Raw genomic sequence first — 14183 nt, forward strand, 5'->3', positions numbered from 1 at the left:
TATCTGGAGGTCTAGGTCTCTAGCAAGGCTGGAGAAGTTTTCCTTGATTATTCCCCCAAATATGTTTTCCAAACTTTTAGATTTGTCTTCTTCCTCAGGAATGCCAATTATTCTTAGGTTTGGGCATTTAACATAATCCCAAACTTCTTGGAGGCTTTGTTCCTTTTTTTAAATTATTTTTTCCTTGTCTTTGTTTGATTGGGCTAATTTAGAAACTTTGTCTTTGAGCTCTGAGTTCTTTCTTCTGCTTGTTCGATTCTACTGCTGAGACTTTCCAGACATTTTGCATTTCTCTAAGTGTATCCTTTATTTCCTGAAGTTGTGGTTGTTTTTTATTTATGCTATATTTCACTGAAGATTTCTCCCCTCATTTCTTGTATCGTTTTTTGATTTCCCTGAATTGGACTTCACTTTTCTCTGTTGCCTCCTTGATTACCTTAATAATTGACCTTCTGAATTGTTTTTCAGGTAAATCAGGGATTTCTTCTTGGTTTGGATCCATTCCTGGTGAGCTAGTGTGATTTTTGGGGGGTGGTTAAGGAACCTTGTTCTGTCATATTATCAGAATTGTTTTCCTGGTTCCTTCTCATTGGGGCAGGCTATGTCAGAGGGAAGATCTGGGGCTCAAGGCTGCCATTCAGAGTCTTTTGACTCACGGGGCATTCCCTTGATGTAGTACTCTCCCCCTCTTCCTATGGATGTGGCTTCCTGAGAGCCCAACTGTAGCGATTGTTTTCTCTTTTCTGGATCTAGCCACCCAGCAAGTCTACCAGGCTCCAGGCTTGTACTGGGGGTTGTCTGCTCAGACAATGTGAACCGTTTTCAGGTCTCTCAGCCATGGATACTAGCGCCTGCGCTGGTGGAGTTGGCAGGAGCTGAAATGGACTCTGTGAGGGTCTTTAGTTTTGGTTAACGCACTATTTTCATGCTGGTTGGCCTCCTGCCAGAAGGTGGCGCTTTCCAGAGAGCATGGGCTGTGGTGGGATGGAGAGGCTCTGCTGGTGGGCAGGGCCCTAGAACTCCCAAGAGTATATGCTGTTTGTCTTCAGCTACCACAGTGGGTAGGGAAGGAGCATCAGGTGGGAGTGAGGCTGGCATGTCTGAGCTCAGACTCTCCTTGGGCAGGTCTTGCTGCGGCTGCTGATTTTGCTTCCTAAAGAGCCTTGGTCTGCCATTTGTGTGAAGGTACTGACACAGCTCTGCCTCCACGTTAGGCTGTGACTCCAGCATCCAGGAGGGTAGTGGAGTGTGTCCTTGTCACTCCCGCAAATGGGCTGTGACTGCTGTGACAGCCTGACCACCACCTGCTCACAGTCCACCCTCTGCGTCCGCTGGTAGATGAAAAATATCAGAGAAGAAAACAATGAAGACAACAATACAACAAGGCCTGGCATGGTGGCTCACGCCTGTAATCCCAGCACTTTGGGAGGCCGAGGTGGGCAGATCGCCTGAGGTCGGGAGTTCGAGACCAGCCTGACCAACATGGAGAAACCTCGTCTCTACTAAAAATACAAAATTAGCCAGGCGAGGCAGAGGTTGCAGTGAGCTGAGATCATGCCATTACGCTCCAGCATGGGCAATAAGAGCAAAACTCCATCTCACAAAATACAAAACAAAAACAAAATACAACAATAACGTAATGCAAATAAAAAAGTAATACAGTATAACAGCTATTCACATGGCATTTACGTCACATTGGGCGTCATGAGTGATCCATGGATGCTCTAGATGGCGAGATGGGCGCAGGTTGCAGCAAATGCTACATTCTTACCAGGGACTTGGACGTCTGCTGGCTTTGCTGCCCTCCACTCCTGATCCCTGCTTGGTACCCAGGGGCGCTCTTTCTGTTGTCTGTTGGTGGCAGGCCTCTGTCCTCTCACCACACCCTTTCAAAATCACTCTGTGTCTCTGATATGTAGAGTGTGCTGTTGTGTCTTGCTTTGGGGGGTCAAATTTAAAACCTTTTGACTTTCAAAAGGTGAGTTGAGCCCATTAGCATTTATTATTAAAACTCATATGTCTGGGTTCAACACCATCATATTATTCTATGGAATAGTTATTATGCAAATTATTGTGTTTGCTGTTTCTTTCTTACATGGTGTATATTTCTCTGGTCTTTAAAAAAATTTTAGTATTTAAGGAGTATTGCTTTCTACCTTTATAGTTATTTATTTTAAGATGAGTTTATTCTACTGTTCTTTCATCTAATCCATTGCTATTTGGCTCATAGGCTTTAATTTTTCCTTCACTGCTGAGCCCTCAGTGCTGCTCAGCCCTGTCTCCCTCTCCTCCCTCCTCCCTGTTGCATCCTCTCCGTTCTGCAAGAATAAAACTAACCACGCCCACAGGTATCCCACTGACACCAACCATGCATGTGGCCAGCTCTGTGTCACTCTTAGGTCTGCAATTAAACATCCTCCATCCTCACGGGTATTAGTTCTGCTGGAGTTGCCCAGTTATCTCCCGGTTGGCTGCTGTTCATGCTCCAGTAGATTCTTCAAAGGCAGAGCAGATGCCTCTGGGTGTAGAATCCCTGCAGCCCTGGGGAGCACCCGCCTCGTATTGTGACCTGGCATCCAAAGGGAGGTGACTGGATGTAAAGCCCTTGGTTCATGTTTCCTTCACACTTTTGAAAATAATCTTCTACCATTACCTTGATGTATGTTATTTTGGAGAAATCTGAGGCCCTTGTACATTATTTCACCTTTTTGACCTGAAACTCTGGTCATTTTTTCCTTGTGTGTTTTTTTGTTTGTTTGTTTGTTTTTTGAGATGGAGTCTCGCTCTGTCGCCCAGGCTGGAGTGCAGTGGCACCATCTCGGCTCACTGCAAGCTCCGCCTCCCAGGTTCACGCCGTTCTCCTGCCTCAGCCTCCCAAGTAGCTGGGATTACAGGCACCCGCCACCACGCCTGGCTTATTTTTTGTATATTTAGTAGAGACGGGGTTTCACCGTGTTAGCCAGGATGGTCTTGAACTCCTGACCTCATGATCCGCCCGCCTCGGCCTCCCAAACTTCTGGGATTACAGGCGTGAGCCACTGTGCCCAGCCCTTTCCTTGTGTTTTAAGTCTAACACTTCTACTAGGATAAACCGCAGAGTTGATTGTTCCAGGTCAAGTTCCTCTGTGTGTGCGGCTCAGGTCTTCCTCTGCTTTCAGAAAGCCTTGTTGGGTTATAGTTTTAAATATTAGTTCTGTTTTATTTTTTCTTTATCTCCAGTTACATATAAATTAGGTTTTCTTTGTCTTTCTTCTATTTCCACTACTTTCTGGTTCATATTGATTTTTTATTTATCTGATTTTCCTTCTTTGAGTTGCTTGTTTTTGCTTTTATCCAATGACCTTTATTACGTTTTTATCTGAATCTGTTCTCTCTTGGGCATGTTGTAATTGTTCCTCATTTTCTATGGTTTTGTGGTTTTCTTGGGTTTATTTTGTAATTTCTGTTCCCTTGCTTGCTTTCTTCCGGATGGTTGGTCCATGTTTCTTCTTAGTTTGTGAATTTCAGATTCAAAGTACCTTGTCACACCTTCTTATGCTTGTTTAAAGACATTTAAGTCCGTTTGGAAGATTCTGTTGTGTTTTTTTCACTCATTGCTGGCGTCCCAGGGAGATTTCCACCCAGGTGGTTTTCACTTTGTTTTGTTTTACATTTATGGAGACGGTGTCTTTGCATCTCTGTGGGCAGGGCTGGTTGTAGAAAATGGTTGACATCTGGGTCCTGGGTCACGGGCACCGCTTCAGTCAGCATGGTCCTTGCGTGGAGTCCTGTGTAAGGGGAAGGGTTATGTGGCCGTCATTAGTTTTTCACAATTTCCTTTTCCTGGTGGGATCCTAGAGTTTCTCTCTAACATCCCTTCCATTATACCACATGGTTTCCAAAGGGCACTTCCCTTTCCATCCTCCCTCCCCCAGACTCTTGTCTTGGCAAAGCCACCTTCTTGAGCGCGTGAGTGTGCCCAGCCCCTTCCTGTAGCCAGTGCCCCGATCTATGTACCGTTTTCCAGTATTTTCACCCTCAAGTGGACTTTCTCTTGGGCAGTGATTTTAGATCAGTTCTAGGTTCCCTTTTCTCTTTCACATGCATTCCCTCCAAGCTGCCCTGTCTCTGCCAAGGTCTGCGGCGGGGTCTGGGCCCGATTCACTGTCTGCACCGTCTGTGTGTGCACAGCAGCCGTGTGGGGCTCCTCTCCCAGCTTTGCGGGCCGTGTGGCTCTGGGGGCTATTCTCTAGCCTTTTGTTCTCTGTTTCTGTCTTGGAGGACACCTTGGGAGTTTCCCTGTCTCGCCAGCACTGTTGGGGCACCTTCCGCTGCTGCAGCTGACATTTGACATTAGTTTCATTGGCTGTATTAATGCTTCAGAAAAATCTGGGGAATTCACAGTTTTACAGCACTGAGTCTTCCAACTCTTGAATATTCCCTCAGTAACCTTTGTATAGCGCTCAGTGTAGAGGTCTCACGTGCCTTCGTTGGTTTTACTCCTGGGGGTTTGTGTTTTGGATGCTACTGAGAGCCAAGTCGCTTTGCACTTCATGTTCGCCGAGTTGGTGTTGCTGGTGTATGGAAACACAGTCTGTTTTCGTGTCATTGATTTTTTATCCATTGGCCCTGCTAGACTCATATTAATTTTTATGGTCTGTAAATTATTTTGTATTTTCTACATATATAATATCCATAATTATTGTAATTTTGGTTTTTCCTTTACAATCATAATATTCTAGTTATTAAGTTAGATGGGTACATTGGTGTTTTTTATGTTCTCATTTAAGCCATTTAAATGCCTGAGATGTTTCTCATAAAGTAAAATTTTAATTGATCAAGAAAGTTTTTGGTGATGATATATTTTTCTGTAAGTCACATTTCTCATAAGAAAGTAAAAACTGCTCCATTCACTTGGAGCTGTCTTCAGATTTGGCCCTAAGAATGGTTCTAGGCCGGGCGCAGTGGCTCAAACCTGTAATCCCAGCACTTTGGGAGGCTGAGACGGGCGGATCACGAGGTCAGGAGATCGAGACCATCCTGGCTAACCCGGTGAAACCCCGTCTCTACTAAAAAATACACACACAAAAAAACTAGCTGGGTGAGGTGGCGGCGCCTGTAGTCCCAGCTACTCAGGAGGCTGAGGCAGGAGAATGGCGTAAACCCGGGAGGCAGAGCTTGCAGTGAGCTGAGATCGGCCACTGCACTCCAGCCTGGGCGAAAAAAAAAAAAAAATGGTTCTGAATGATTTTGTTGTGGGCAGTGGTAACATTTCTGTTCTTCTAGTAAATGTTAGAGTTGGCCAGACATTTCTCCACGTTCCTCCTTTCCAGTGTTTAAAAATATCCCTTAACATTTTCTGTAGTTTAGGAGTGTCTATGAAGGAAGTTTAAATGCCGTCTTCTTGGATTCTGGAGACCTCTGGAAACCTGTGGCAGCTTCACTGTGTCTGTGTCTGTCTTGCAGTGAAACCTGCAAGGAGAACATAGAGGAGTCAGGCGTGGCTGTGAACCAGCAGTTTTCAGTGAGCCTGGCAAATCTATCGTGAATCCCCTGAATGAAGCAGGGAGTTTGCACTCACATGACAATGTAGAAGGCCACTCTTCCCCGCAGCTGAGCAGTAGCAGCTTCCAAACCAACGCTGACCAAAGACATATTAGTATTTCATCACCTGTCTCCACACATATGCATCCACTGAGCTACATTTACTTATTCTCAGCACTCTACATACATTGCTGACATTAAACTCTTAATAAAAGGCATGCATTCTGCAAGGTTATGCTTAAAAACTTCAAGGTTTGACCTTGAATGACCAGAAGCTCTGCATTTCCCGGGAGTGTTCCTGGCCTCCCGGGACTTGGGTGTTTGTGCTGTCAGAGACGGACGGTCAGACAGTGATTAACGTGGCTGCTCTCTACCACCTCAGAGACGTCCCAGGCTGGCCCCTCACACTCCCCATAAGCCGTGCTCCTGGTGCCTGCTCTCTAGTATTCCGAAATCAAGCTTTAATAGACTGGGAAAATCTGTGTTGTATCTTCCTTGTTACCAAAAAGAAGTAGAAGCTTAACTTAGTAAAGCAGTGGATTGTTGAGGTTAAATTTGGCAAATGATCCAGTTCCTTCACTGTCTTACTGTTTATATTTTAATTTTTATTCCTTTGTATCTCAGTATATGCACTAAATATAGCGGACATACTATTGATAATGTAAGAGGAAATGTTTAAGACAATTTTAAGTTTAATCTGAAATAAAACATTTAAGCCATAATTTTAAGCTTAATCTGAAATAAAATGCTTAATTTTGTTAACTGTGATAACATTTTTTTCTGTTAAATGAGGAACTTTTAGTTGCATAAAAAAATAGGAATAGCCACACATTCAGCACCTTGGCCCTTTCTTCCAAATCTACATGGAGGCAGAATTGGCAGCATCTGAACGGTAGAAATGGCTTTATTTCTCCCTGTGGATTCAGGGTATTTCTGGTTCAAATCAGATTCTCTATGGTCTATAAATCAGAAATCCACATGAAAGTGAAGTCCATCATAAAATCGCAAAGATGCAGCAAAAATGTAAACAATGCCCTTATTTGGGAAATATGGACACCAGCCAGAGAGGCGGCGGTGGCAGCCGGGGGCCAGGCTCTCCGCCCCATCCCAGCCGTCTCTGCATTTCTCCTAGAGATGCTCATTTATCTCCAGCACACACTCAGTTTTATAAAGCCATTCATAGCAGGAATGAGTGCGCAAACATCCCGGGAACTGGGGGTCGCCAGGGCAAGGATCACACCTGTCACCTGTGGGAAGAGAGAGTGGGCAGTTCAGGTTGGAAGAAACCTCTAGGGACAGGTATTGACTGAGCGCTCACTCTCAGATCATCCCACTGATTAAAGTTTAGAGAGTATTGCATTGCATTGGATTCCCAACTCGGTTTCAAATCAGTTTTTTTTTTTTAGTTATAAAAGTCAATAAAGAAGGACAAAGCAAACACAAGGTAGCTTTCTAAAATAATAATAATTAAAATAAAAATCTGAATGAAAGTCATTTTTTATTGATGTATTACATAGACTACTATATTTTATTAATACTTAACAATCCCCCTCACTTAGTTGCCCACAAGGCATGTAACACTGCATTCGTGCAGCATTTGTTATTATTTATTATTTATTTAGCAGTATTTATTCGTACTCCGACATTTAGAAGCACAATCTGCCACTCATTTCTGCTGAAGCTGTGATCTCGGGCTGGCAGATGGCCACCTTCAGAGTCTGCTGCCTGCCTTCTCTGTGGTCCCCATGTGGACAAAAGGACGCATCAAGGGTGTTACTGGGCCTGGCATTTGGGTGGTGGCCCCGCCAGGCCTGGCATGTCCCTGCAGGTGGAGCTGGGTAATCCTGGCCCTGCCCAGCGTCACACGGTGTCTTTTCCCCCAGGACGAGCGACGTGGGCGTGCTTTCCCACCGCGAGCACCTGCCAGTCACACAGATCGTCATCACCGACGCGGACCGCCCGGGCTCGGAGGCAGCTTACAAGCTGGGACCACTGCAGTGCCAGGGAGACGGTAGGTAGCGCCCACACCTCTCTCCTGACAGCGACTGTCCGCGCAAAGACCGCTCCATGGGGACAGTTGATGGAAAATGAGGAGTTATGTGCCTTTTTAAAATTAGGGAAGTGACGCACGCCGCGTGGCTGTTACTCAGTGGTTGGTCTAAGGTGTTACCGGGAGAGGCAAGGGGAGCCCTGAGAAGCCTCCCCATCAGCTGGAAACATCCCAGGCATCAGCTAAGGGAAACACCCCTGCGAGTGTGTGCAGCACGCCCTGCGAGAGAAGCTTCCGCAGACTCCACGGGCGTCATCTGTCCACGGACCCAGCCTCCTGTCTCCATCGCTTGGTCAGGGAACTGGGGCCTGAAACCAGTCATGCATTCGGCTTCTCACTACCAGGATGGCGGGATCAGAACATTGGCTGGAAACAAGCTAACCAAGTGCATTTCGCTTTTTCACTTCTTGATTTCTGCAACTCTAGCGCGCTCTCTCGCTCTCTCGCTCTCTCTCTCTCTCCCTCTTTTTTAACAGTGGCTCCTGTGATTTCATCTTCTCACAATATTTGCAACCTAAAGCAATATTTTTAAATGTAATTGCAGCTTTCATGGTCACTATGCATTTGCAGCAGAACCTTCCCAGGTGAAGACCAGTCCCCAGTCCCTGTGAGCACCTCCTCACAGTGAGGCAGTGCACGCCCAACCTCACTTCCCTCTGAGACATCTGGTGACTTCGGATGCACCTCAGTGGCTTCACCACCCGCATTTTTTTTTTTTTACCTTTCTCAGACATTTTATGGTCCAAGTTCTTAACTGGAACTTAAAAACAGAGCAATTATTTGTTCTAAATTGAAACCTTAGGACACATTTGTGATGTGTTGTTGTAGGATTGTAGGAGTTTGGAAGAACAGATGTGATCGATGATCATACAAGCACCACCACGCACCTGCCTGTCATAGGCGCTCCTTGACAGCTGCTCTCTCCTGCTCTGTGCCCTCAGCCCCCGCCTCTGGCTCCATCCTCGCACCTCAGTGACCCCTCAGTCTGCCCTGTGTTGATCATAGATTCTTTTCCCCCAAGATTTTCACTAGTTTCTCTCTGATTGCCTGGTTTAGAGCAGTCCACCACTGCTCCAAGCTCAGCATGATTCATGAGAGAACTGGGGTCTCTTCTGTTCACATCTCTATTAGGTTTTTAGTCTGTGGGTCCTGGCAGGGAGGATGCCCGTGCTGGGTAAGCACCTGACAGGCTGGAACTGGCCACCAGAAGCAGCCCACGGCCATCAAAACAGGCCCAGATGTCAGCCTGGAAATCAGGCGGGAGCCACACGGGGTTTCGGGCAGCCCCTGAAAGCTGCTTTGTTGGTCATCCGCTGTGCTTTTGCAGTTTTACGAATCGCTCTTTGTTTGGTCAGTGTTTCGGGGAGATAAGTTCTGTGAACCGGCTCCATCACGGCACCTTCCTTCCCCAGAGGTGTGTACGCCGCGCCAACCTTTCACAAGCGGGAGAGAGACTCTTTATTTTCATGTTCAGTTTGATGATTAACCTGAAAAGCCATTATAAATCTTTGACATTTGAATTCTGATCATTTTAAATTTAATGTAAACATCGGCCCTGCTGCTACCTGGCATTGGAAAACCTTCCTCTAAGTGTCCTGTGGGAGGAAAAACCATGCCTGAGCTGCTGGAATTGGCTCTTTCATTTCTTCTGCGTGACTGGAGCAGCTGTCTGGGAAATCCTAGCTGCCCAGAGAGCATGAATATTCAGGGCGTGCAGCCGTGCAGCCCAGAGGAGGCCGCCCCTTAGACAACGTTGTCCTTGATTCTCTCCCCTCGGGCACTGCTGTGCCTAAACCACTTTGGGCGAAGGGGATCAACCCTGCCCTCACAAAAAGGTTTTGGGGCTGCACCGGGGCCACCTGCCCAGGGCCAGGAATCCATCCCAGTCTGAAATTCTGAGTCCCTCGCTCTGCTTGGAACTGTTCTCTTTTGGTCACCTGCCTGCCCGCTCCTCTTCTTTCCTCCCTGCCTCCCTCTCTCCATTTGATCCGCGAAGCACAGGAGGGTTTGTTGGAGGGCACATTATAAAACCAAACGAAAGGCATATTCTGAATTCTCTGTGGCTGAAGAAAACAGGAAACGTTGCCAAGTCCTTTAGTGAAGCAATATGTGAGTGGCTTCATATTGAGGGAGGCCATGGTGGCACCACTCTCCTGGGGGCCACAGTGAGGAAGAGAACAGGTGCACCCCACACCCACAGGACGGTGCCAGGGACCAGGGAGGAGGGAAGGGCAGGGGCAAGGGGGGGCTCCACAGAAGGCTGCGTCCGGGAGAAGGCCTGGATTGAGGAGGACGGGGGGGGTCCAGCATCCAGCACACGAGGAAGAGAGTCCTGCTCAGCAGGAACCAAGCATGTGGGGCCTGGCTGAGGGTTGCTGTGACCCAGTCTGAGCCTGAAGCAGCTTCAACAGAGGCTGGGTGGTACGGATCGAACTGGGGCTGGATCCAAAGATAAAAGCAGAAAGATTGAATGGGCAGTGGATGTGATTTATGAGTCCGGCAGCCTTGAGGGTTGGGTCTGAGTGGCAGAGCCTGGGACCTGTGTGCAGAGCTCAGGTGTGAGCTGCTCCAAAGCCCAAGATGGGCATGGGCAGAGCAGAGAGGGGGTGTTGGACTCGGGAGGCTGGAGGGGGAGGCAACAGAGGGCAGTGGGTATCTGGGGAAGGGAAGGACCAAGGGCAGAGCCCTCCAGGGCAGAGGGCAGCGGGCGTGTGGGACGGGCCAGAAGTTCTGAGCAGCGGTGCTTTGAGGAGGACCCCGGCAGGCCTCAGGGCAGGGAGAGAGAGTGCCCAGTTGCACCGGTGCCGCCGGGCCACATTGCAGGACAGAGGTGCCCCTGGACCTGTCGGCGAGGGGCCTGCGGCAGCCCAAGGAATCCACAGGAACATTGAACAGAGGCCCGGGGCTCCCTCCACGCCACGTCCTGCACCGGTCACACGGGAGCACAGACGGAAATTTGGGTCCAGAGTCGCTTCTTTCCACTCCTTTGTGACCGGCTGATTCTTGGTGGCTGTGAGAATGAACAGCGGCGGAACAGAGGAACGGCCCGGTGTGTGCTGCTCTGCTGCAGGTGATGGATGCAGGCCTGTGCCTCCGGAATCCGTGTCGAGCTGCTGATGTCAGAAGCGCCACCCTCTAACCTGGAGGCAGAGGTGTGCACAGAAGACCCGGCCGTGTGTCTGCTGAGCTGGCTCCTCAGCGCTGCCGTCAGGGATGACTTCTGAGAGTGATGATCCCTCCCCGTCGGCCTGACAATTTCATGCTGCACGTGTCTCCGGATGAGGGTGGCTTTTCTATGCACATGTTCGTGAATAGCTTTGTTCTCTTTTCCAGCTGTTCTACCAACCAAAAACTGTAATTATATCCAGCATATTGCATGATTTTCATTTTGTTTTGCTTTATATTTGATTCCTATCATTTTCCCCAACATTAGGAAACAGCATTACAAATTTCAAAAGAGGAACCATTGAAGTCTAAAATCAAGAGTATCTGTGCTCTCAACAGGGAAATTATAACCACTCCTGGTGTTTTCTTTTTGTTAAAAAGCCAGGCTTACCAGTTCATTTTTGTAAATAATCAGAAAGGCAAATTTGAAAAGAAAAAGTTACTACCTCAGCAATTTTATAATTTCTCTTCCTAGTTTTAAGAAACATATGGTTACATTGTGTGTGTCTTTGATCTTGGAAGTAAGCATCCTTGCTTTATAAAGCCACCTGCCTTTTAACAAGTTTTCTCTTCCTTTTAAAAAATAATTAATTTATTATTTGGAAGGTTTATTTGTAGATCAAATAGAAATTTAAAAAAGAAAATATTTATGAAATAAACCTTAATCCCATAGGGCTAATAAAACTTATTTTCCTGAATGGGCAATATCTATCGGAGAAAAACATTGAAGGCAGGTCTCTTGTTTCATTTTAACTCTGTGAGTGGAGGTTCACCAAGTTATGTACAATATGCACACAACACATCCGCCCTTCGTGTAAAAGGTGAACACCATCTGTGTGTCATCCACACTGCACATGCACAGACGTCATCCACACTGTACGTGCACAGTCCCTGGGTGCCCCGTCTTAGACCCTGTGTCTGCAGAGTTTATTTCCACATCTCCACTATGCAGCTTCCACCCACCTCTCTGCTGTGGAATTCGCACTTGGGTTCTGTAACCCTTTGCATCTCACACACACACACACACACACACACAAGTGAATGCAGCTTCCACCCCGCTCTCTGCTGTGGAAATTGCATTTGGATTTTGTAACCCTTTGCCTTACACACACACACACACACACACACACACACACACAAGTGAATGCAGCTTCCACCGCCTCTCTGGTATGGAAATTGTATTTGGGTTCTGTAACCCTTTGCATTACACACACACAGGAAGTCACCTTGGAGCAGGGCTGTCACCAAGTCCCTGCTGCGCAGAGGCTCGTGTGGTTGTGCCGAGCCCTTCCTGGTGGGTGACTCGGGCCCACTGTGCTTCCAGCTGAGCCCTGTATAGCACAAGAGGCCATGGCTCCTGCCAGGAACACCCTGGAGCCACTCCCCAGAGAGCCTCCGGCACCCTCTCCTGCCCACCTGTACGCTGGGCAGAGGACCCCAGGGCTCCAGGTGTGTGTGGAGCGGCGTGGGGGCAGCCGCATTTGCTTTTCCGGTTCCCAGCTGACCAACTTCTTGTGAGGTTCAGCCCCTCAGGGAGCCGAAGGTTCAGTCCTGGAGTGGCCCTTGTGTAAACGGGCAGCGTGTGGAGCAGATTCTCATCCACTGGACTAAACGAGCCCCCTGCTCACAAAGCTAAAATGAAATAAGAGACATCCTTTCACGATTTCCTCTACTTTGGGATTTTAAGGAACCCAGACACTCCTGACAGTGGCCAGGGTGGGAATAGGCCTGATTTTCTGTCTTTCCTGCCATCTTAAATCACATATTTTTTTTTTCTGCAATTGTTCAACTAAAAGCACTGTGATGATCTCGAGGCATCTCCAGGGCCTCGCCTGAGACTACAAATGTGGGGTTTCCCGGCGGGTGCCTGGCATCGCCTTAATTCACATCCCAGCCAGGTGCCAGGCATCACCTTAATTCACATTCACTATGGCCAAGCCCAGGAACAACAGTAACACAGAAGTTAAGAAATGTGCTTGTAGCTTCATTTAACCAGAGAATGCTCCAGAGAAAAATGAAACATCTTCAGAAAGAATTCTCAACGGAAACCCAGCAAACGGGCAGCTGGCTGCATGTGAGCTGCCAAAAACCTGAGCACGGACTCCTTAATATGAGTTCCTCCAGGTGAAGCTGAGAGGTGGATGAGCGGAGCATCATCCTCGGCCCCAGATGGGACCGAACGTGGATCTGTGCCTGCTCAGAGCAGAGGCAAGTGGGGTCTCCCTCCCCGTGGTAACAGAGGGAACGGATAGTGGGATGTGGCTGTTTTTCTGACACTCTGCATGAACTCATTCTCCAGGAAAAGTAATTTAGGTGTGAGGATGTCATGAAGTCTGGGGAGTGACAAGGAATGGGCTGTTCGCATAACGATCTATGCTTACGATGGATGCCCCAGAACTTTCGAGGCAACACCAGCAGCTTTGGAGTCCAGGACAGCATAGCCAGTACCTGGCTGAGCCTTCAGGGTCATGCACAGCCGCTGGGTCCCACTTCACCACCACGCCACACCACAGGCCTTCCACGAAAGCCACCGTCAAGCTAAATCCAGAGAAGCTCACGGCATTGCCTCAGAACGGCAACTGTGGACAACCAGATAATATAGAGGGAATGAAAGTCCAGATAAAAACCATGAATGGACAGTCATTTAAATCTACTACATATGACAGGATTATATTACATGCCTTTGGAATTCCATTTCCATTAATGTGCTAATCACTCGGGAAGATGCTTTTATCAACTTGAGCACTGTTAAAATGTTTTAAGCCATTTATTTTGCATTGATCATAAGTGATATGAAATTACACTAACAGGCTGGGCGCGGTGGCTCATGCCTGTAATCCCAGCACTTTGGGAGGCCAAGGTGGGCAGATCACAAGGTCGGAGATCGAGACCATTCTGGCTAACACGGTGAAACCCCGTATCTACTAAAAATACAAAAAAATTAGCTGGGCGTGGTGGCGGGCGCCTGTAGTCCCAGCTGCTGGGGAGGCTGACGCAGAAGAATGGTGTGAACGTGGGAGGCGGAGCTTGCCATGAGCTGAGATCGCACCACTGCACCCCAGCCTGGGTGACAGAGCAAGACTCTGTCTCAAAAAATAATAATAATAATAATAATAAAAGAAATTACACTAACAGAAACCAGTATAAGAAAAGTGGTTATTTTCCAATCCAGTTTTCTGAGGAGCCGTGGAGATTGTTGGATGAAAAGCGTGTGTTGTGAGACAGGGTCGTAGCATGAGGCGAGGGTTCCACTGATGAATCTTCTCATTGGAGGAGGAATTACCACCCAGGCCTGGATGAGAGCCGGGGCTCCTGCCACGTGGAGGTGGCCCTGACTGGGTGTGAAGAAGTTCCGGACGCCTGGGTGGGAAGGTGAGCGTGGCCAGCTCAGGGGGTTTCTGCAGGATATTTTCTTTAACTTAAATTTACAAAGGTGCTTAAAATA

At 47.8% G+C, this 14183-nt stretch overlaps 1 protein-coding gene across 1 annotated transcript in view; it reads left to right on the forward strand.

Annotated features, from left to right (window-relative positions):
- Positions 1-14183, forward strand: part of LOC105552798 (contactin-associated protein-like 4) — a 193941-nt gene that overhangs the window by 137980 nt on the left and 41778 nt on the right. Inside the window, exon 16 of the mRNA XM_011998554.1 lies at positions 7407-7534. Within this exon, the coding sequence (XP_011853944.1) occupies positions 7407-7534 (128 nt within the window). The remainder of the gene's footprint in view (positions 1-7406; positions 7535-14183) is intronic.

Source organism: Mandrillus leucophaeus, unplaced genomic scaffold, assembly GCF_000951045.1.
Source record: "Mandrillus leucophaeus isolate KB7577 unplaced genomic scaffold, Mleu.le_1.0 Scaffold575, whole genome shotgun sequence".
In the NCBI taxonomy this organism is placed as follows: domain Eukaryota; kingdom Metazoa; phylum Chordata; class Mammalia; order Primates; family Cercopithecidae; genus Mandrillus; species Mandrillus leucophaeus.